General features: G+C 35.4%; 3 protein-coding genes across 4 annotated transcripts; 1 reads left to right on the plus strand and 2 right to left on the minus strand.

Annotated features, from left to right (window-relative positions):
• Positions 1 to 1,512: 1,512 nt before the first annotated feature.
• On the minus strand, positions 1,513 to 7,289 carry med19a (mediator complex subunit 19a). 2 transcript variants are annotated; one of them, XM_007235307.4, is made up of 6 exons: positions 6,922 to 7,289; positions 5,428 to 5,550; positions 4,659 to 4,792; positions 4,472 to 4,568; positions 3,266 to 3,360; positions 1,513 to 1,764 (listed from the first exon to the last, which is right to left on the minus strand). In XM_007235307.4, the coding sequence occupies exons 1-6, from the start codon at positions 7,136 to 7,138 to the stop codon at positions 1,699 to 1,701; spliced, it is 732 nt and encodes a 243-aa protein (XP_007235369.1). In that variant the 5' UTR covers positions 7,139 to 7,289; the 3' UTR covers positions 1,513 to 1,698. The 2 variants fall into 2 exon arrangements, with proteins under 2 accessions (XP_007235369.1, XP_007235368.1); XM_007235306.4 differs by having other exon boundaries at positions 3,266 to 3,363.
• Positions 7,290 to 7,993: 704 nt separating this feature from the next.
• si:dkey-6i22.5 (polyamine-modulated factor 1) lies at positions 7,994 to 13,750 on the minus strand. Its single transcript, XM_022683510.2, has 5 exons — positions 13,473 to 13,750; positions 11,661 to 11,766; positions 9,035 to 9,135; positions 8,600 to 8,795; positions 7,994 to 8,455 (listed from the first exon to the last, which is right to left on the minus strand). Exons 1-5 carry the CDS (start codon positions 13,658 to 13,660, stop codon positions 8,387 to 8,389), a joined length of 660 nt encoding a protein of 219 aa, XP_022539231.1. The 5' UTR covers positions 13,661 to 13,750; the 3' UTR covers positions 7,994 to 8,386.
• A 917-nt stretch (positions 13,751 to 14,667) lies between these two features.
• tmx2a (thioredoxin-related transmembrane protein 2a) lies at positions 14,668 to 22,184 on the plus strand. Its single transcript, XM_022683515.2, has 8 exons — positions 14,668 to 14,921; positions 16,342 to 16,402; positions 17,008 to 17,121; positions 18,124 to 18,200; positions 18,310 to 18,416; positions 19,301 to 19,366; positions 19,459 to 19,588; positions 21,039 to 22,184. The coding sequence occupies exons 1-8, from the start codon at positions 14,733 to 14,735 to the stop codon at positions 21,189 to 21,191; spliced, it is 897 nt and encodes a 298-aa protein (XP_022539236.2). The 5' UTR covers positions 14,668 to 14,732; the 3' UTR covers positions 21,192 to 22,184.
• The last annotated feature ends 259 nt before the right edge of the window (positions 22,185 to 22,443 follow it).

Below are 22,443 nucleotides of genomic sequence, written 5' to 3' on the forward strand. Positions count from 1 at the left end.
AAGTGTTACCAAAAAATTGTCCAAAATACCAGACTCTCATTGGAAGCTATAGAAAGAGTTTAAAGGCTGATATTTCTGCAAAAGGAGGATCTACTAAATATTGATGTAATTTTCTGTTCGGGTGCTAAAATGTATTCACCTGCCTAATTTTGTTTAAAGAATTGTTGCACACTCTGTAAATCCTATAAATGTCATTTCACTTCTCAAATATCACAGTGTTTGTCTGCTATTTGATATTTTTAGTTAAAATTGCTGATCCGAACAAGCAATGATTTATAAAGGAAAATCATGACAATTGTCAGCAGTTTTTTTCTTCTGCTGTAAAGCTGAGATGTTTGAAGATACAAGTTTTTTTGTGTAACAGGGATGTATATTTTTTTGTTTTGTTCACCAATAATCATGTTTTTTTTTTGCTGAACAGACAGTAAACTAGCTTTTAATCTAGCACAGCTACACACTCACTTCTTTGGCTGTTTTTCTTCATGTCCTCGTTTTGGTCTCAACAAACTGATAGCAGAAGTAGCAACAACATACCAACAGTAGATTTTCACAGAATATTGAGACTATACCCAATGTAATAAAACTGTTGCGGCCGTGATTTTTTATACTCCAATTAAATAAAAAAAAAAGAAGAATTAAAAATATATTAATTGTAGGTATACTTTTCAGAACATTTCAGTAAGTGGCACAAATATATATACAGTACAGATCTTTAATAGAACCAAATATTGTGATAAAAAAACATAATTACTAAGTTAACAAATTTCTTTTAATTCTGCATAAATTGTAGTCACTGAATGTCTATCCATTATTTTGTTTAAAATGTGATTTAAGCAATGGAAAGCATGGAAAGCCCTAATGAACTGTGCAATAGCGCCCTCTAGTGCCCCATGTTCAGTTTTGAAGTGCTGTACTATAGACTGTGTATAACTGAACAGAGCATCGTCTCTCAAAAGTGAAGCCACTACAGGTCGGGCGCCCCCTGCTGTTCGGTTGCAGAAAGCTGTGTAACCCCACCCATACACCCAATCACATCTTTTCCCAATATACTGTAATTCTACCTTCATTATTTAAATTTAACAGTTAGTGTAAACTTTGCTTATATTGTACATTTTTTATATCCCCACAGAATAAATTTTTTAAAACGTTATTCAGCTCTATTCAAAAAGGTGTGGTTATTGTTAAAGGGCTGGGTTACACCTAGCCAGGGTGGGACCAATGACTGTATGGGTGGGACCATAGACTGTGTGAGCTCTGTGGAGACCGTCCTCAGGGGCGGGGTTATTTAAATGAGTAGGCTGTCTCTCCACAGTCTTTCTCCCTCCTCTGGTCTCTACTGCGCAGACTCGGGTTTCAGGATCACCAACATGACAGAAGATTTTGGCTTCATTTTAATTGAATGAATGGGAACGGCGACACAGCATCCATCTTTTTTACAGTCTCTGTGCTGTACTCATTACTGGTGTTTTCACTACTCATGTTTGACCTTTTTTCTTAAGACAGAGTCACAAATTAGAATAACAAAATTTATTTGAGTCATTCTGAATCATGAAGAGAAAATAGAAGTGGAAATACAGCTTATCTGTAACAACAAGGTTTACTTAATATCAGTCACAAATCATACACACATCCACACACACCACATCCATTCATCCATCTCTCTCTCTCTCGCTCACGCACACACACACACACATCTCTCTATCTCAGACTGTTGCTGTTGGGTTGAGAACCAGTAATACCAGGGTGGTCAGGACTGTGCCGATTCTGTAGGAAAAACAGACAGGAAGACTCTGTTAGAGTCTTAATTTCATGCAATTGCTAAATGTAAGCACACAATAACTAAAATACTTAGAAATAAAAACACAGGAAACCTCAATCAATGAATATATTTGCAATTTAATCTTCCCATTTCTAATTTCAAAAGATCATCAACTACTTTAGATATTTTCAGTTTTAAATAAAATAGACAATCTAGTGTAAAATATACAGAATAGTGTAATATACTACAGCATTTTCTGAGTATGCTACATTAAGGGTAAATTCACACTTCAAAAGAAAATAAATCAATACAAATATGTTTTATATGGTTATTTTGTTTACATATTCATATTTGATCTTATTTATTAATACTTGATTAAACACAAGTGGTATTTAAACATAACGGCTCCACACCTAAATCATGATCATGAACACTGTTGCGTGATATCAAAAAAAAGCTTTTGAGACTTCAGCACAGTTGATAAATGGAAACATTTCTTATTAAAGTATAATTTGCAAATGACACCCTTACTTGCTCTTATATTCAAATAAAGTAAATGACACATGCTTTCTATCATTAAAACGCTTCAATAATACGCAAATAAATACAAAGCATTCAACAGACTCATGAGCCAATGACTGTACTTGTAAGCCGGGTTTGGGGTTGAAATTGAGTGCACAGCTCCACCTACTGTCCAGAGTTTAAAAAGCTTCATAGTTACAGATGTATTGCCAAATAAAAAATAAAAAAAGGTTACTGAATAAAGGAAAACTCTTAGTTTTATTTACAGTTTTACTTAAGAAATAAATGTGCTTTATGCAAGTTATATTTTTGGAGTATATTAGAGGAGGCCTCTACTGCAGTAGGTTGGGTATATTATCCATATGCTGGGTAATAGTTTTAAAAGCTTGGTTTTACTTTTATAGCTTTAGTTTATTTATTATAATATTTGATTATTGAATGAATATTTGCTATATTTAAGCTCATATAGCTCTGCTAAAGGCATCCAAGTTTTTAAGTGGATAATATAAATAATACAAATTCAATATATAGTGGTTTAAAATCACTGTGTTTATTAAAATATCTCTAAAAGTCTCCTCATGGGAGTCTATTATTATTTATAGTTCTAAGTATGTGATTTTGTAATAGTTTTACATCAGGTAAGCTAGCGGTGGAACTGAACACATCCACTGTGGCGCTTCCTGATGTCCAGGAGAAATCTGGATCCAAGATTTGAGTCTAGTCAGTCTAGTTAACAAAATCTCAACTACTTTCTTCAAAATAAAACGTTTGTTCCTTTATACTGTATTTATGGTTATCTGCATCTGTTCTAAATGTGACATGGAGTTTTTGTACTGTATGTTGTTAAAATAAAAAATAACATTATTCATTATGTACAATTGCACAATGTAACAATGTGAGACAGAACACCACAGACCCTGCTACACATTTTTATCTCAATCTCAAAAAGCCCGTCTATAATTTTTGTTTGGTCACTTTACCCACCTTTTTCTTCTTCTTGTCCTTCTTTTTCTTTTTGCGCTCAGGGTCATCATCCCTCTTTTTCTTCTTCTTCTTGGGGTCAGTGTCTGACGGTGTCTCTGCTTACAAATTAACAGAGCAATTAGCCAGTGTCTGTATGCATGCATACTTCAAAGCACTGTCACAATATGATGTTATAAAGAGTGAAAGTGAGTAATCGGGAGGAGTGGTGACCACTGCTCTACACTGGAGAGACACTTTCCTGTATGCTTTACCTGTAATTCAAATCCAACACACTGAGCTTGACTCAGGTAATCAAGCATTTCTGAAGGGAGTAATACATGTACAGGGTGAGGTTAAAGAAGAATTCTGGTGTGAAATGGACTTAGTCTGTACTGTAATATGATTGAGTGCAATTTTTTGTCGAATAGCCCACCTCCGTTCACGCCCAGCATTCTGAAATACAGCACTTTTAGCCAATGCTCCCACCAGGCTAACAATGCTAGTGATAGGGTAATAGCATTGACCTCGCAACAAAATGGCTATTTTTACACCTCGGAATTCTACCAAAGAAGTGTGGAGCTACTTTGAGCTTGGTAATGGTGTAAAAATAGTGATTTCTTTACATGGGCAACACTAAGCACCTATCGCTAGCATTGTAAGCCTGTTGGGAGCATCGGTTAAAAGTATGTTTAGGAATACAAAGGTGGGTTAAAAAAGCATGTTTCACTACAAAGGCAATGTTTACACGAAGGGTTGGAGCTGAGGTCTGGAGCACAGCAGATCTCGAGGAACACAGATGGTAATCAATGGTGTATCATCGGCCTGTCACAATAACATTATACATGTTTTTCTTTAACAATGTACTGTCCCAGAAATAATTGCAATAAACAATATCATTGTCATTTTATGATTATTTATGCCACCAACATAATATAAAATATCCAAAGCTATTAAACACCTTGTAACATACAATTGGATTCACATAAGTTTAATGTCTATATGTATGCATCTGTATACTCTCTATATGCTTCTATATTACTATTGTTTTCAGTGCAATGTACGGGTTTAGTTTTTTTTTTTAATTCTATTTTTATTTATTGTGTTTTTGCTACTGTTTTACTTACCTGCATGCTTGTGTTACTCTGATGTGACAATAAAAGATTTGATTTCCTTGCATTAAACGTGTGTTATCTGGATGCACAGGGTATAGCCTAGTGTATGTGTTACCTGGAGGTATGGGGTCCTGAGGTCGATGATGTCTGTGTTTATGTTTGCTCTTCTTCTTTGGAGGTTGAATATGCATGAGTCTGTACTGCTCTGGAAGCTAAAAAACACACATTTGTAAGTTTCTTATTATTCTTTACAAATACACTTAGATACAGAATTTGTTGGCCAAAAAGTCATTACTGCGTACCGGTCCAGTGTGTAGTCTAAAACCAGTGAGTAAAGCACCAGTCAGCGGACTGAAGGAGTTTCCACAGACTGGAGGCTTCTCTATTAAAGAGCGAAGAGAGCTGCCATCCTGAACACCTGGGCAGTCTATCATACCTGAACAAAGAGAATTACAGAATATATTACAGAGATGCTATGTATAACCTTACACAAACATTTTATGGTGGACATTCTTCAATATAGCTGAATTCAAATGAGAAAAGTAGACCACAATTCCTCTACAGTGATACATTTAAGACTCCTGCAAGTTATTGCTTGTTAAGCTTTATGGGGCAATTCATTTTTTAAATTTTTTTAATTTTTTTTATAAACTTTTTAATTGTAGATGTGCCAAAATAGTAGAAAAAAGAAACATTTAGAGACATCAAATGTGCAAAAAATTGTAAACCACAATAAAGCACAATAAACATGTATGAAACCAATATAAAAAACAAAGATTGTTTTATCTGTATTAAGAATATACTTTAAACTTATACTTTAAAACTTTCTATTTTGAATAAACAACCTCCTTATAACCTTATACACAATCTCAATTGCCCCATTTTAAAAATCACATTAAAACATCATTCCAATTAATCATAATAATTTAATTTATCTCTCAGCCCTAATTAGAGACATAATAAATCATTGTACATTACTAAAGTGGAGGCCAAAGGAGAAAGGGGGGGCTCTAATTTAACTGGAGTAATATTTTTTTCTTACGTATCTCTACTTCATCCATCACTTTTTACCTGGTAATTCTGGTAGGAAGTTACTCAGCTTCTCCTTCACCTTCTTTCCACAAAACTTATTGTATGCATGCTCCAGATTGTAGTGTGTTATCAAGTTTGTGTTACCAGTTAAATCGTTTCCAGCTGGAAAACAAAACATGAAACACACAAAAGGCAAGTTAATGTTGATGGAAACACAATTCACCCATAGCTGTCACTGTTTCCTTGCTCAACATACTCAGTACTAGGGCTGCACATGCATAGCAACAGTTTTTTGTTTTGCAATATATATTGCGGTATTCAATAATACAGGAATTTTCAGTGATCCAACATGTCATGATAGTAATATTGCAACTTTATATATCCAAAATTGAATAAAATAAATTACATTTGCCTGATATAATCTATCTCTTCTAAACATTTCATAGAAAATGAGAAGTGTGATTTTTTCTTTTGTTCTAATAAGCAAATAGGTTTTACCCTGATATTATTTAGATATTGTTTTCTTGACATTTAATTTAAACTATATATGCATATATATTTCTGGAAAAAATTAGAGACCACTTAAAAATGATTTGATTTTACCAAATTGAAAGCCTCTGGAATATAATCAAGAGGAAGATGGATGATCACAAGCCAACAAACCCTCAAACTGAACTGCTTGAATTTTTGCACCAGGAGTGGCATAAAGTTATCCAAAAGCAGTGTGTAAGACTGGTGGCGGAGAACATGCCATGATGCACAAAACTTTTTTTTTTTGCATAATTTGAGGTCTGAAAGCTCTGAATCTTTTTTGTTATTTCAGCCATTTCTAATTTTCTGCAAATAAATGCTCTAAATGACAATATTTTTATTTGGAATTTGGGAGAAATGTTGTCCATAGTTAATAGAATTAAACAACAATGTTCATTTTACTCAAACACTATAAATAGCTAAATCAGATAAACTGATTTAGAAACCGAAGTGGTCTCTTAACTTTCTCCAGAGCTCTCATCTGTAAAGATGTACAATCTTAATTATTACATATAAAACCTGCATTAAAACAGTTTTTCCTTCGAAACAGATGTTGTAATAAAACTATGTAATAATGTTACTACAATATAGATGTACATGGGTGACCTAATGTAAACAATACGATAATACAACAGGGAAAAATACAACAGAAATATCATAAAATAAACTATTGAAAAAAAAGCTTTCTTTAACCCTGACTCAGTACTGAATATTAATAGAAAATCTAAAATTTAAACCTGTTAAATTAATTTATTAGCTCATTCATGTTTAAAATGTATCAAATTTGCCAGAAATGAAATACCAAAGAACATTTTAAAAGTGGCTTTAGCTAGTTTAGGTTAGGCTAACAATGCACACAGTTATAAACATTAAGATTGCGATGCTGAAACGATATATTGTGCAGCCTTACTCAATACTACATTGAATACATAAACAATTAAAGCTGGAAAAACAATATTTAAACATTATCCAGCTGAAAATAACAGTTATATTGTTATTTACCGGGAAGTTCTCGCAATAAATAGAAAGGCTCATTCATGACTCCCGGCTTCCGAGCTGCAGGCCCCTCATCCCCGGGCTGTGCTGGGATCTGAGGCGGCGCCGGAGCTTGTGTCTGCGGCAGCGGCGGCGGTTTTCCCGGAGCAAAGCCCAGAGTCCCCGGTCCTTGAGGACCCTGAGCTTCGCTTTGGCCAAACAGTGTTGAAAATATTTCCGTCATGAGGTTTTAATTAAGAACAAAGTACAAAATACTCATTTAAACAATAAATATTAACTCGAGTCTCTGAAGCACATCTGACTGTAACGAGCGCTCGCTTGGTCTCTACCCGCTATCAACACAAGGCTTTACCGTAATACAGCTCATACAGCCGCATCCGAATCTCCCCACTTCCACACACACAGTCCAGCCTAAATTTAAAGCACAAATCCTGATCATTTATGTGCTTTAAAATATAAAGGTTGCTTTAAAGAACTACATCATTTCCCATAACACAAAATGACGTTTCCTCGCATAAAAAAAGAGAGTTTAACATCATTTATTAGATTCACAGAGGGTAAATTTAGTAAGAGCATGGCACACAACAAAGGATTAATACTATAAAACTATAAACATTATAATAAAACAAATAATTGATTTTAATTTTTTACATTAAAACATTAATTATGGTATTGTTACTAAAATATTAAACTCTTTATTCTGGAAGTGTTTGTATAACAAAATACATTCTGCTTATACAGTCTTATAGCAGCAGATTTGAAAAACGTGCGGTAACGTCCCTTTACACAGGTTGGACAAAGCCATGTTGCAATAAAATATGCACACCTTAACCTACTGGGGAATATGAAAAATAAGATGCAAAAACAGGCCAACAATTATTGATGTTGCAAGGTCCCAAAAATTAACGCTTTTTTTGTCTTTAATCATTTATCTTCAACCACCCATCCGCCAAAACAGTTTAGCCCCATCTAGTCATGCTATAATGCTTTAAGACTTGTTTAAGTTATTAGTTAGGAAAAATAGAGTACAAACAATGAAAACAGCACCCCATTGCTGTAATGACCACAGGAGAAAAAGTATAGTGACACAACATTTTTAATTGAATACAACATCACAACTGACAGAAAAGATTAAAAAATATAATAAAACAGAGGTTTAAAGTATGAGTGTCCCAATCCAATCTAGTAGATCCAATTAAGGAATGTTTCAAAGGATCAATTTTGGCAATTATAAGCCAGATCCAAATCTAATATTTGTTTTTACTGCTGTGCTTTTTTTTTTGTGCACCTTTCCAATCATCTGCCATCGTAGGGACCTTTAAAAGACATTCTTTACAAACTTACTGGACAATAACACAAAAGATTAAAGTCTAAAGTGAAACTATTTTACAGTGGAACACTTAGTTCAGGTTGGGTGCAAAAAAACTGGACTGGGACAGCCCTAGACTTAAATATTTTGATCCACAGTAGATTAAAGAGAATCAAAATTTTCAGATGGACAAAGTGACAACACAAACGATTCCAAGTCAGCAACAGATGCCTGTGGAGAAAAAAAAAAGAAATTATTATATTATACACATACTTTTTAGTTTTGATTGACAATGGCTGCAACTCTAATTTATATGAAATAAACATGGGACATTTTTAACAATACAGAAGTTACCCAATCACCGATCTCACTCACCTTCCACTCCTCCACTGCTGCAGCAATGCGCTGTTCACTTTGTGCGATAGTCTGTCGACCAGCCAGTACTTGGTCAGCCAGGACCGCATTCTCCTTCTGCAGTTTCCTCAGCTCTCTGCGCACATACTCCTCCTGCCCCTGATGATACGATACCAGCACACTACACACATCCTGCTCAGGAACGCCACTCGGCCGCCTGCAAAGCACATGTAGAAATCAAATCCATGATACATGGCTCTGGTATATTACCAGCTCACCAATAATTATTAGGGCTATCCATTAAAGGCTTATTGTTTATTTTAAAATGGACTCACAATAATCAGAATGGAAAGTCTGTTGATACTTTCCCCCACTGTGTGTGTTCGCTTACTGTCTAAGTTGCTATAAAGCTTTAATTAAGGTAAGTCTAAGGCATGGTCTGATTTCTGTTCATACCAAGTAGGCTCAGGTGTTCCTTTAGCCAACTCTTCCAGTTTATCCAAATTCTCCAGCTTTACCTCCAGGTTGCCCTCCTCTATCATGTTGCTTATTTCATCCTGCACACACATACACTCCAGGTTAGGCACACATTACACTGATTTTAAGAACCATTGAAATAATTAAATATGAAAAAAATGTCATAGTTCCAAGTACATTACAAAAACACATTGAAATATTGTCCACCCCTACCTTGCAGTTGCATTAAAACAACAACAAAACAAAAAATAAATTCTTTGCAGTCAGGCATGCCAATTACGATTTTGTGACCTGAATGTGTGTGCGTGCATGTTAGCACTGGGTTATGCACTACTAACATGTAGTCCAATCATCTGTGTGGATGTAAACATTAGACTACAGGTGCTGGTCAACGAATTAGAATAATTTGAAATAGTGCAATCATGAAATTCTTTGAATGCATTTTTTGTGCAGAAAGCAAATCAGGTGTTCACCGCACCTGTCCTACTCGTTAGACTTATCACAGAACTCGTTACCTGGAAAAAAATTTGCTCAGCTGAGCTTTCCAAAAGGCCCATTTAGGCCATTTAACTGTGACACTGTTGTTTTATTGAATTAGAATAATGGAGAAACCGTTTCATTGAATTAGAATAAATGCTCGAATTTTTGTTTTCTGTGAAGAGTGTTCACTGTGCAGTCTAAAGTCAGGGTTGAGTAGAATTTCTAAGTTGTAAAATCAGTCATGGGTAAGCAGCGCGACCTCTCAACCGGAATAGTGGCTCAAATTCAAGCCCTTCGCCAACAAGGCTTGACCCAAACTAAAATTGCTGAGCAGCTCGGCATCAGCCAGTCTTCCGTCTGCAAAGCTCTCAAGAAAAACTGCAGCAAGCGCACCAACTGTTCCGGCGTCCGAAAAACTTCTGCTCGCGACAACAAGCAGCTGAGAAAGATCGCAGTCAGCAACCGGTTCAAGTCCACTTCCGAGCTCACCGACTTGTGGAACAAGCAGACCGGCGCTGACGTCTCCAGATCAACCACTTACCGTCATCTGCGCGAACTCGGCTTCAAATCTCGCGTTCCAGCAGTAAAACCGATGCTGAACAAGAAACAAATGGAGAAACGGCTGAAGTGGGCCAAAGAACACGGCGAGTGGACTGCTGAAGACTGGCAGAAAGTGGTCTTCAGTGACTAATCACGCTTCTGCATCTCCTTCGGTGACCAAGGTCCTCGTGTCTGGCGTCGTGGTGGCGAAACCTACAACCACGAGTGCGTGAAAAGATCTGTCAAGTTTCCCCAGAGCGTTATGGTCTGGGGATGCATGTCCGCTCGAGGTGTAGGGAAACTCTGCTTCCTCAAGAAGACTGTCAATGCTGCCGTATATCAAGATGTTCTGGAAACGTTCCTGATTCCGACTGTTGAGGAACAGTTCGGTGAAGAAGACTTCATATTTCAAAAGAATCTTGCACCGGCTCATGCGGCAAAGTCGACCAAAGATTGGTTCACTAAAAAACAGCTTGAAGTTTTGGCATGGCCGGCCAACTCGCCTGACCTCAATGTCATTGAAAACCTTTGGGCCATCGTCAAGCGGAAAATTCGCGACAGAAACCCTACTACGCTGGACCAACTGAAGCAGAACATCGCCACTGCCTGGGAAGCTGTGAGTGCGGAAACTTGCGACAAGCTGGTCAAATCGATGCCGCGGAGACTTCAGGCAGTCATACAAGCCAAGGGGGCAGCCACAAAATACTGAGAAAGTGATGATTGTAATTATAATAAAAATTATTCTAATTCAATGAAACGGTTTCTCCATTATTCTAATTCAATAAAACAACAGTGTCACAGTTAAATGGCCTAAATGGGCCTTTTGGAAAGCTCAGCTGAGCAAATTTTTTTCCAGGTAACGAGTTCTGTGATTAGTCTAACGAGTAGGACAGGTGCGGTGAACACCTGATTTGCTTTCTGCACAAAAAATGCATTCAAAGAATTTCATGATTGCACTATTTCAAATTATTCTAATTCGTTGACCAGCACCTGTAGTAGCTTAACATTTATTTACCATGCATTAGAATTGATAGAATTGATGAAATTTTTATTTGGGAATATTATGGCATATATGATATGGCACAGATTTTTTCCAGATTGTAACAGAAGTCAATGTATCGAACATGTAATTATTAATAATGCACAATATTTATATTCAGGATTGAAGTAAAATAAATAATACTGGACAGATATCATCTTTATTTAACAGGAAATAACAACACAGCAAAAAAGTTGTACCCCGGTGGCCCATATGGTCCTTAAATAATATCACAATATTTCAGGGTATTTTTGCTCTAATAACATTTTAAAGATTTGGACGATATTATACAATACAATACAATATGGGACACCCCTAACATAGTGTACCAGAGTGTGGCATATAGCCAAATCAGTAAACCAATACATTCAGTCACAGTTTTCCTTAAAATAGTAGCACATGCTTACATTACCAAAACATACAAATATACATGTGCAGAGCATACACTGCTTTACCATTATTGAACTGTAACATTTCTATTACATGCTGGACACATTCAGAAAATGTGAAATATCTTTCCATGTGTTAAAAAAATATTTACATCACCTGTATAGACTTCTGCAGGTCGCTAATGAACTGTTTGTGGATAACCTCAGCCATCTGTGGGTTCTGCTTGCATAGAGGATGGAAGGAGTGGCAAAACCGACTAAAACTGAGAGTACAGAGGAGAAAAAAAACAAACAAAATAAATCAGCTTTCGCTAATGGGACGGTTTTTAGAGAAATTGACTGTTGACAAAGACCAGCTAAAACTGAATGTATTGTTGCACATGTTTTGCAATATTAAACTACTTGAGTTAATTAAACATAAAACTTTAAAACATTATGTCTAAATTGTAAGATAATTCATTTGGTGTGTTTTGGTAAAATAAGTAAAATTGAACAGTATAACTTTGAGATAGCTGCTCAGAAAATGATGCTTGTTATTACAGCCTACAACACTGAGGCCAGAAAGTTAATCAAAATATATGATCAAAGTTTGGCAGAATGACTTCACACTGAAAGTGTCAGAGTCAGAAACTGGGAAACACATTGAGTATGCAAATACATGGGGCCGGAAGCAAATGGCAAAAAAGTGGCCAATAGTAACAGACAAGTTAATTCAACTTCGAAATCTAATTTAGATGTATATGTGGCCTTAAATGTTCACCTAACTGTAAGAAGCTGCGTAATGTTTTTGTTTGTTTCAAGACACACAAGGCATGCATTACTAAAGAAATATGTAGTAGAGGTGTGCAATATGGCCCTAAAATAATTTTTCAGGGTATTTTTGCAATAATGATATTGTAAGAAAAAAATCAAGAATATACGGTGGCCGAGAAAGCCCAACACAGTGCAAATTGAAAAGCGCTGCAAAAGCACAAAACACATCCATCAAAATTACAACACAGGCGCAGCAAATAGAAAAACGCGCTGCAAATAGAACCACAACACAACGGAAGTGAGTCACAACACAACGGAATTTTCCCGGGGGACCTTAAAAGATGCTGTACCAGCTGCGTCTTCAGTAACGTCTCGGACTTCACTATGTGTACAAAGGACAATAAGTGGCAAACAAGGCGTTTTGTGAAGCAGAACTTTTAATAATATGCACACAACCGTGGTAATCACAGGTAATAAACATAACTTACTTTTCAGAAGCTTGTTTGCCACTTATTGTCCTTTGTATACAGCTGGTACAGCATCTTTTAAGGTCCCCCGGGAAAATTCTGTTGTGTTGTGACTCACTTCCGTTGTGTTGTGGTTGTATTTGCAGTGCGTTTTTCTATTTGCAGTGCGTTTTTCTTTTTGCTGCGCCTGTGTTGTAATTTTGATGGATGTGTTTTGTGCTTTTGCAGCGCTTTTCAATTTGCACTGCGCTGGGCTTTCTCGGCCACCATAAGAATACACTGCTGCAACAAAACAAATACTAAAATCGTATTTTACTATAAATATAAAATAGCCATTAATTCAGTAAAAACAAAAAAAAATCATAACAGAAATAATACCCTGATTTTGTATAAAATAATATAAATAAATAAAAACAACAACAAAAAGCTAATGTAACAACAAACATTTTGTGCTGTATAGACACACAAGCAAAATAGTCTGCTTTCAATAAATTTCACGATGTTTTTTTTTCCAGAATATATCGGCGATATTATTGCGTATGATACGAAATGAAACCCCTACAGGACCGTCCAACCATATTAGCTCTATAGAGTTCTATAGGGCGGGGTTAAGAAACACTTTATGCTGGGATTTACGGCTCCTAGTTTAACCTATAATTTACACTAAATTAAAGTTACCGGTAAGTGTTAATCCTTCATTAATGTGAGGTAAACATTAGTGAACACTAGTGAACATTAGTGAACGTTACCCCGCGTCTGCTACGAGTCTCTGGAGGCTCTTCTCCATCAGCTTGTTGAAGATCTTCAGTCTGCTCCGCCGCGGCTCTGCCGGTCCGGGTTTACCGGCCGGTACCGGGGCATGTTCCCCGGCGGTGTCGGGAGTAGACGGCGGTACTCCGGGTAAATCTTCCGCTGATCTCCGCTGCTGCTCCTCCATCTCTCTCCGCTCACTGTTTACATTTACATTTACCCGCCAACAGCTGCCACTCAACTACGGAGCCTCTATTGGTTCAGGCCGTCCTTTCCAAAAACGCGTTTGTCACTCACCCATACAGTTTTACATTTTCTCAGCTTTAAAAGAGGAGTAAGGATGAGATTTTCTGTAGTAACTCATAAAATGATCAGAATGTATCATCAGATACTGCTTGCATATGTTGCACTACCTGCATACATAGTATGTTAAAAAAATCACCAATTCATAACAAATAACATATCCAATAAACTTAAAAATGTGCACAGTAACTATTAAGATTTTAACAGTGTCTTTGTACTTTCCTGCATTGACCGTACCAGAATTTAAAGGGCCGTTCACACAGTCATAACCAGTTATTGTCTGGGGACCCAGTCCAGCTTGGGGCCCTACACAATTGTTGGTTGTTGTTTTTGTAAAGCTTTGTAAACACTAGATTTTTTTATATATTAAAAGGTGCAGTAATATTAAAATAGTATATTATTATTTCTATTACCTTACTTTTAGTAGCAAATATATTTTTCATAATTTATATTTGTGTTTCAACAATATATAACTATATATAACAATATATATTGTTATTTCAATCGATTTTACATTTAATAATACGGCTTGACATTGTAAGTTGTGTTACTTCCCAGCTAACAGAGAATGTTATAAGAATGTTCAGCAATGTTTTGAAAAAAGTTTGAGGAGGGTTAAACTGTAACATTACAGAAAAAATGTTCCACAAACGTTCTGAAAACATGTGACATAATAACTATTTGCATCACAACATTATTAAATGTTAGACGAATACTAACGTTATGTAAAACATTAAAAGTGATTGAAAGAAACAGAAGTGTGTTTTAAGGTAAAATACTATTACTTTAAGCTGTAGGTTTCCCAAGATGCACTCATGTGTCAACATGTCAAAAGCTTCAGCCAACCAGCTCTGCTCAGTGTAACCCAGCAGCTGCTGCGGCCTATTTCTGTCCCCCTCTCCCTGTTTCCTTCTCTCTTATGCACACTGTGCCACACTGCTGACACTGCTCTGACCATGGGCCTAATCACTGGACTCTTCTCATTCTTTTATAATCTACCAAAGATTTATAAATGGTTCCTGAAACCGTACTACTTACTATCCTTTCTTCTGTGCATTGCTTTTCTGGCAGTTAGGAAATGCCCGGGAGTGTGTGAGCATTTACCCTCACAGAGAGAAGACGGCAACTCCTGTGACTTTGACTGGGTTAGTTTTGATCACTCTCAGTTACGTTTAATACTCATGTTTCTTTTCATTATGTTCTGTAGGCTGTGGGAAGAGATTAATTATATTTTGTCTGTATTTCTTTATTGTGATAATTTTAGTGACATGTTATGTTTATGTTATATTTAGTATTTTTATGGTTTGTTTTTTATTTGTAGTAGGAGTGTGATATATTGTATCGTATGTAATAATATCGGCAACATTTTTGAATATCGTGAACGATAATAAATCCTAAAATATCGTGCCATATCACCCACCCCTAATTATCACATCAGGGTCCTACTTTTTTGCCTTTTTAGCAAAAGAAAAATACATACTGTTCTCATTTTCCATTATATATCTACTATAGACAGATTAACTTATATCTGTCCAGTATCATTTAGTTTACTTCAGTCCTGGATATATGGAGATATTTGGAGTGCATTATTAATATCAGGACATTCTGGATCATTGACTTCTGTTACAAATCTCATAAAATTCTTGTGTTTTTTAATATTTCAGTTATGGGTGTGCCATATCATATTATATGCAACAATAAAATTACATTTTAATTTTGTTGCAGTAGTGTATTCTTGAAATATTTTTTTTAATTCAATGTTTTGTCATATCACCAAGAGTATCGTAATCGCAAAAATACCAAAAATATTAAGAAATTATCTTAGGGCCATATCGCCCCTATTTTGTAATATGTTTTTCTGTTTAATGCATTTTATTTATTCCACAAAAGCCTATTCACAGATTGTTTTAAAACAATCTGAATTTTAAAATTCCTAAAAACTTCCTTAAGAAGCAACACTCATAAAGCATATGCTATTTTGATATACAGTAGTTTTTTTTTTACCATAGTCACCCAGTGCTAAAGTATTCATAACCACTTAATTCCAAATAAAAATATTGTCATTAGGTGCATTTATTTGCAGAAAATGAGAAATGGCTAAAATAACAAAAACGATGCAGAGCTTTCAGACCTGGAATAACCCTTGTTTTTAATCACAGTTTTCATGCATCTTGACATTATATTCCAGAGGTTTTTATTTGAAAAATGAAAGAAACTCATAATTTTTAAGTGGTCTCTTATTTTTTCCCAGAGCTATATATTAGGGGTTTGTAGTATAGTTATATACTGACATAATTTCTAACAACAAAAATGCTAAATATATATAGTATCTTTATTGTTTTTATTTGTATTTTTTACTTTCGGTTTAATGCATTTTTCTTATTCCACAAAAGCCTGATGGTCAAATGCATGGTGTGTAACTTGCTGAGACGTTTAGGTTGTTTTAAAGCAACCTGCATTTAAAAATGCCTAAAAACTCTGTAATTGCTAAGCATATGCTCAATAACTTAAAAATAAAATATTATATATTTGATTATATATTTATTATTGTGGGATGTTTTACAGAGGGAGTTGGAGATCTTCATGTTTCTCAGTGCTATTGTGATGATGAAGAATCGCAGAGCGAGTGAGTAACACACAAACCTACTATTTCGTTCTTTATTATTTGTACACTATATTGCCAAAAGTATTCACTCGACTGCATTGTGTTTGGTAAGGTTAAGCTTGGACGGATGGAGCTGCTCTGCCACAGAAACCCATTCCATGAAGCTCTTTACCCTTTATGGTTTTTCAGCTAATCTAAAGGTCACATAAAATTTAGAGGTCTGAAGAGACTGATTGTGCAGAAAGTTGACGATGCCTCTGCACACTGTGCTCCTGAGCATCCGCTGACCTGCTCTGTCATTTTCCATAGCCATCACTTTGGTATAATAACATTGACAGTTGTGGACAGTGTGGAATATTTATTAATGAGGAAATTTCACGACTATACTTGTTGCACAAATGGCATCCTATCACGGTACCACGCTGGAATTCACTGAGATCACTAATGTTTGTAGAAGCTCTCTGCATGTGGTCATGGAGGTGATTGGAACCTGAGTTTAATTATTTAGATGGGTGAGCGAAAACCTTCGACAATATAGTGTATTTTTACTTTACCTTTGTTAGTCCAAAATACATCGCTTTCCTTATTGCTTTCCTAATTGCTTTCTTCTGCCCCTCTGTGATCAGTAACTCTGGAGCAGCACATAGGGAACATATTCCTCTTCAGTAAGGTGGCTAACGTGGTGTTGTTCTTCAGAGTGGACCTAAGATTTGGCCTCCTCTATGTCACACTGTGTGTTGGTAAATAAACAATGCCTTATGTTAAGGGTTTGTACTATAGTTATATGGGGGGACACATACATATATACATATATCAGGACATCAAGGAAACACTTGATGATCAAATTACATAGTACTTTCCCATAACTTTTAATAAGCTTAATATATTTTTGGGCATGTAATTTGATATACAAAGTGATATAAAAAGTGAAGAGACCACTTAAGTTTTTGAATCAGTTTCTCTAATTTTGCTATTTATAGCTATATGTTTGAGTAAAATAAACATTGTTGTTTTATTCTATAAACTATGGACAACATTTTTCCCAAATTGCAAATAGAATTTTTGTCATTTAGAGCATTTAGTTGCAGAAAATGAGAAATGTCTTAAACAACAAAAAAGATACAGAGCTTACAGACCTCAAATAATGCAAAGAAAACAAGTTAATATTTTTAAAAACATTTAATGTTTTAAAACAATATTTGGTGGAAAAACCATTGGTTTTTAAACACAGTTTTTATGCATTTTGGCATGTTCTCCTCCACCAGTCTTACACTGTTTTTGAATAATTTCATACCACTACTGGTGCGAAAATTCAAGCAGTTCAGCTTTGTTTAATGAGTTGTGATCATCCATCTTCCTCTTGATTATATTGATTATATTTTTTTTACACAGCTGTATATGAAGGATTCATTTGCCAAAACAGAAAGGTGCTACTGTGTTTTTGCACGTCAAATATTCATATGTAGTCATATGTAAAAGTTTTCTTTTAGCACAATTTCAGATTATTCACTTATTTACGAAAAAACATACATACATTTTGTTTTTAAGGTAAGCAAAAACCTATAAGTTTGCTTTAAATATGCAGAACTTTTTGTAAAATTTGTGCACTTGCATAGCTTAATAAAATCAATAACAATATTATTTGATCAGAGAAGCCCAAGTTTTGCATATAACTCTATATTTATTATATATATATGATTATAAAACATAACTGATTTATTTGTATCATTTTGTGAAACTAGTTTTCCTCATCACATGTAAACCTCCCATCTACATGGGCCCAGAGTACATCAAATACTTCAACGACAAAACCATAGACGTGAGTATTACATCAGCACTGAGCAGGATCATTCAACTACAGACTGTTGATTTATATATATATAATATCTGTGATTTATTATTAAGTACAGTCTGTGCTGTAATTTCAGGAGGAACTGGAGAAGGACAGTAGAGTAACGTGGCTCGTCGAGTTTTATGCCAACTGGTCCCCAGAGTGCCAGTGTTTCGCCCCTGTGTTTGCAGATCTTTCACTGAGGTAAGACAAGCACATATACGCACACAAAACACAAACTAACCAATTAGGTTGAGGACAGGGTTGCCCAAATCATACAATCGTCTTGTATCTCTATATTGGCCATATTTTTCTTGTGGGAATCCAGTAGTAGTTCTTTTTACATTGTGTCATCATTCATAATGAATGGATCACTAGAAATGATCCAGAATGCCATGAAATAACATTTTTATGTAACTGAAAATCAACTTTCATTGATACAAGTATTTTGTGTGAAAGTGATAATGAAGCATATGTCTGATTACATTTACTCCACAAAAACAATACACTTAGTTTATCTTAAGATATTATATCATTGAATTAAAATAAATGAATGATTGTATAATATTTAATTTTTGATGTTCTACAGATTTTACTCTGTTATTTACCTAAAATGTATTTTAACTGCATTATATAAATATACTTTTTCCATGTGTGTTTTTTTGCCTTGGAACTCTCTCATGGAGACTATTTTCAACCAGTCTCTTTTTTATTATTAAATCATAAACACTGACCTTATCTGAGGTAAATGAGATCTGCAGTTCTTTAAATGCTGCACTGGGTTCTTTTGTGACCTCCTGAATGAGTTGTCCATGCCTATTTTAAATAATTTCGGGTGGCCCGTCCACTCCTGGGAAGGTTCACTAGTGTTTTAGATGTCTGACGGATGTTAATGACAAACACTTTCAAAAACGGCTAGACATCATCATATTAGACTTTTTTCTTTAAATAATTATTAAATATTACTTTAGTCTCTTATTTTCACCAGAACTGTACTGATTTAAATGTAGTTACCAATTAGTAAATATCAGGGTGTAACCAGGGCTGTATGAAACCACCAGGTCTGTGACTGTTGTTCTGTCCTGCAGGTATAACTGTCCAGGACTCAGATTTGGAAAAATTGATATTGGACGATACGCGAGTGTGGCAGAGAAGTATGTCTTATTTTATTTAAGTACAAATTTATAACTGCACATAAATAAGAGTAACATGACTGACCCTGATAGAATAAATCTCCTGTTTTCAGGTATAAGGTGAGCCCCTCCCCCCTCTCCAAACAGCTGCCCTCTCTGCTGATGCTGCACGCGGGACGGGAGCACATGCGGCGCCCTCAAGTGGACAAGAAAGGAAGAGCTGTGAGCTGGAGCTTTACAGAGGTACAGAGCTGAGACACAGCTTTCTATATACTCTTTGACTTAGAGTAGCTTAATGTATTTTCATCAGAACCCAACATATTTATTAACTAGTCATTAACTATCAATAAAAAAATCTAATTAATTACATCCTCTGTGTACAGTTTAAATAAATATTAGCTGAGGAGCAAATTAAAAAATGAATATTTGTCATAGACTTTAAAGCTCCCTGTAATAAACATCAGTCAGTAACTGTTAATTCTGTGTATCTCTTACAACACTGAACTAATGTTTATAGCTGCACCTTTATGCACCTATAACTTACAAAACTGTAAAATGAAGACGCTCACACACGCCAGAGGTTATTATTAGAAGATTCTAGAATACTTAAATACGTCTTAATTAGTAACTACATTCTTACACATTTTTACATTAATACAAATATAGAACATTCAAATAGTATATTAACATAAAATAAATAACTAAAAGCTAAACTAAACAAAACTGTAATTCTTAAAAAAATAAAATAAATATATATATATATATATATATATATATATATATATATATATATATATATATATATATATATATAGCTTGTTTTAACACATTAAACGGTCATTAAACGGACATTAAACAGACTACGGTCCGATATACTCGGCCTCTCCTAAATGGCATAAGAGCTAACACTTAGCGCAGTTAGCGGGTAATGCTAATACTAATCCAGCAGTGCTAGCCAGGGTTAGTTGCTGGCTACAGGCCGATAATATTCGCCTCTGAATGGCGAAATAGGCTAATGCTAATACTGCTCCAGCCTCGGTGCTGGTTCAGCTGTGTTAATGCTTTAAAAAGCTTTGTAGTCACTAGATTGGAGAGTTTTAGCCCCAGTGCTAACTGTATTTTAAGATGAATTAAATGCAGATCTTTGATATCAGAATGATGTTACTGTACAGAGTAAATACAGAATAATGTGCATGATGTCTGTACGTTACAGTAGCACCTAATAAAGTGACACCAAACAAGGCAATAAATCAGTGTTAATTTTTTGTGACTAATTAATCAAAATGAACATGTTAAATTGACAGCCCTTTTATTAACATATCATTATCTCATAACATCTCAAAACTAAATAAATCGTTTGATTATAGCTTTTGATTTCTTTATTAAATATGCTTTTTTTAGTGTCACTGACTATATCATTAAGAATGTAGAATTTCATTCAGTCTTTGGTAGATGGTAAAGTTCTACATTTGAGTTTAGGCCAGATTTAAATTTTGTCAAACTTCAGTTGTGCTGACACTGATTAGTTTGAGATACGGTCAGCCTGGGACTAAATTGCATCTGGGTCAGGACCAAATTTTGTTGAACTACAGTCAAGTTGGAAGAAAAAATATCAGGCTACAGTTAAGTTGGAAATGAACAATGAGTAAAGCAACTGCCCTGCTTTGAAATATTCCCTTGTATGTCTCTGCAGGAAAACATAATTCGCGAATTCAATCTGAATGAAATTTTTGAAAAGTGTAAAAAGCTCAGCAAGGGGCGAAGCGAGAAGATCGAGGAGCTGGGGTCCATCCCACAAGAGGACGACCATCTGGGGGAGGAGTTAGAGAGCAAGAAGGACAAATAAAAGGAAAGAACTTCTGACAGTTCAGACTGAAGAAACTGAGTATTGTGTTTACAATGTACGGTATGGTTTAAACAATGTCTTTTTTGTACTTGAAAATCAGATCTTTAACATTTAAAATTGCTAGTTGGTAGAAAAATAGAAATTACAACAGTTAAACTTGCCAAAATTAATCAGGCAAGATATGTTATATAAACAAAAGTATTGGGGCATCTACACATTATGGCATCCCATTCTAAATGCATAGGCATTAGTGTGGAGTTGGTCCCCCTTTGAAGTTCTAACAGCAAGTGTGAAGTTCTTCAGTTATTGATCAGCAGAATGATGAAGACTTATCTGCACTATGCTCCTCAGCACTCTGTCAACCTGCTCTGTAACTTTATGTGGTAGGACACTTTATGAGTTGCTGTGGCTTTTTACAACCATCAATTCTTTCACTAATATTCATTAAGGCAGACTGCATGGGTAAGTGCCTGATTTATGATTTATAATTTTGTGAAAAGTGTATTATTACTCGTGTGTAATGTCCTTCCCAGTTCTGACAACCCACTTTTTGAAGTAAATGGAATGCAGCATTACTGCGTACTATCTATAACAAATACCCTGACTCAGCCATGACTTGTTGACATATAACTTGTGGTTTATGACTTGTCTAACAAGATGAGCCAGAGAGTCTGATAACATTGTCTGTAAAATCAGCCTGTTCTTTACAAAGGAGAGTGATAGTGGAGTTGTTCTAGTGCCTCTGTTATGTGCTTAGACTGAGCTTAGACCTGGGTTACATTTTGCCATTTTAGGCCTAACTAGAGCCTCAGATTGGAGGCATATTGGCATTCGCTCCATTGCTGTGTGTGAAAGGCGTGATTTGAGAACTTGTCTTTGAAAGCTCCGGCAAATATCTGAAAAGTTTTATATCTGAACCTGTCGGGAACTGCTACAGCCAATGAGAGAGGAAGACACAGGGTGACACTGTCTTTATTAAATATCTTATCCATATTTTTTTGTTTAACTTTGTGTGTTTTTGTTGCAAATCAGTGCATAAACATACTGTATTGCTTGTTCCTTACCTGACATCAATTGTGGAAGAAAAACATAGGTCTAATATAGGCCTCGCATTAGTTCTTAAAGGTCCTCCTGGTGAAAGATTGTAAAATGTACGTCCCTGTGTCACTGATGAGTTGTGCAGTGTGCAAATCACAATGACTAAAAAATTCTCGATTACAAGACAACAATTGAATGATATGAAGGTCGTGTA

Source organism: Astyanax mexicanus, chromosome 10 (assembly GCF_023375975.1).
Source record: "Astyanax mexicanus isolate ESR-SI-001 chromosome 10, AstMex3_surface, whole genome shotgun sequence".
Taxonomy (NCBI): Eukaryota; Metazoa; Chordata; class Actinopteri; order Characiformes; family Acestrorhamphidae; genus Astyanax; species Astyanax mexicanus.

Bases quoted from the DNA above. Each gene is read 5' to 3' on its own strand.
- si:dkey-6i22.5 (XM_022683510.2), bottom strand. From the start codon at position 13,660: ATGGAGGAGCAGCAGCGGAGATCAGCGGAAGATTTACCCGGAGTACCG. The intron at 8,796-9,034 runs GTATGAACAGAA...TGTGCTTTGCAG, and splicing joins GGAACACCTGAGCCTACTTG to GCGGCCGAGTGGCGTTCCTG. The intron at 8,456-8,599 runs GTGAGTGAGATC...TTTTCTCCACAG, and splicing joins CAGCAGTGGAGGAGTGGAAG to GCATCTGTTGCTGACTTGGA.
- med19a (XM_007235306.4), bottom strand. From the start codon at position 7,138: ATGACGGAAATATTTTCAACACTGTTTGGCCAAAGCGAAGCTCAGGGT. The intron at 5,551-6,921 runs GTAAATAACAAT...TTTGTTTTCCAG, and splicing joins TTTATTGCGAGAACTTCCCG to CTGGAAACGATTTAACTGGT. The intron at 3,364-4,471 runs GTAACACATACA...TTAATTTGTAAG, and splicing joins TCAGGACCCCATACCTCCAG to CAGAGACACCGTCAGACACT.
- tmx2a (XM_022683515.2), top strand. From the start codon at position 14,733: ATGGGCCTAATCACTGGACTCTTCTCATTCTTTTATAATCTACCAAAG. The intron at 14,922-16,341 runs GTTAGTTTTGAT...GATGTTTTACAG, and splicing joins ACTCCTGTGACTTTGACTGG to AGGGAGTTGGAGATCTTCAT. The intron at 18,201-18,309 runs GTGAGTATTACA...CTGTAATTTCAG, and splicing joins TCAACGACAAAACCATAGAC to GAGGAACTGGAGAAGGACAG.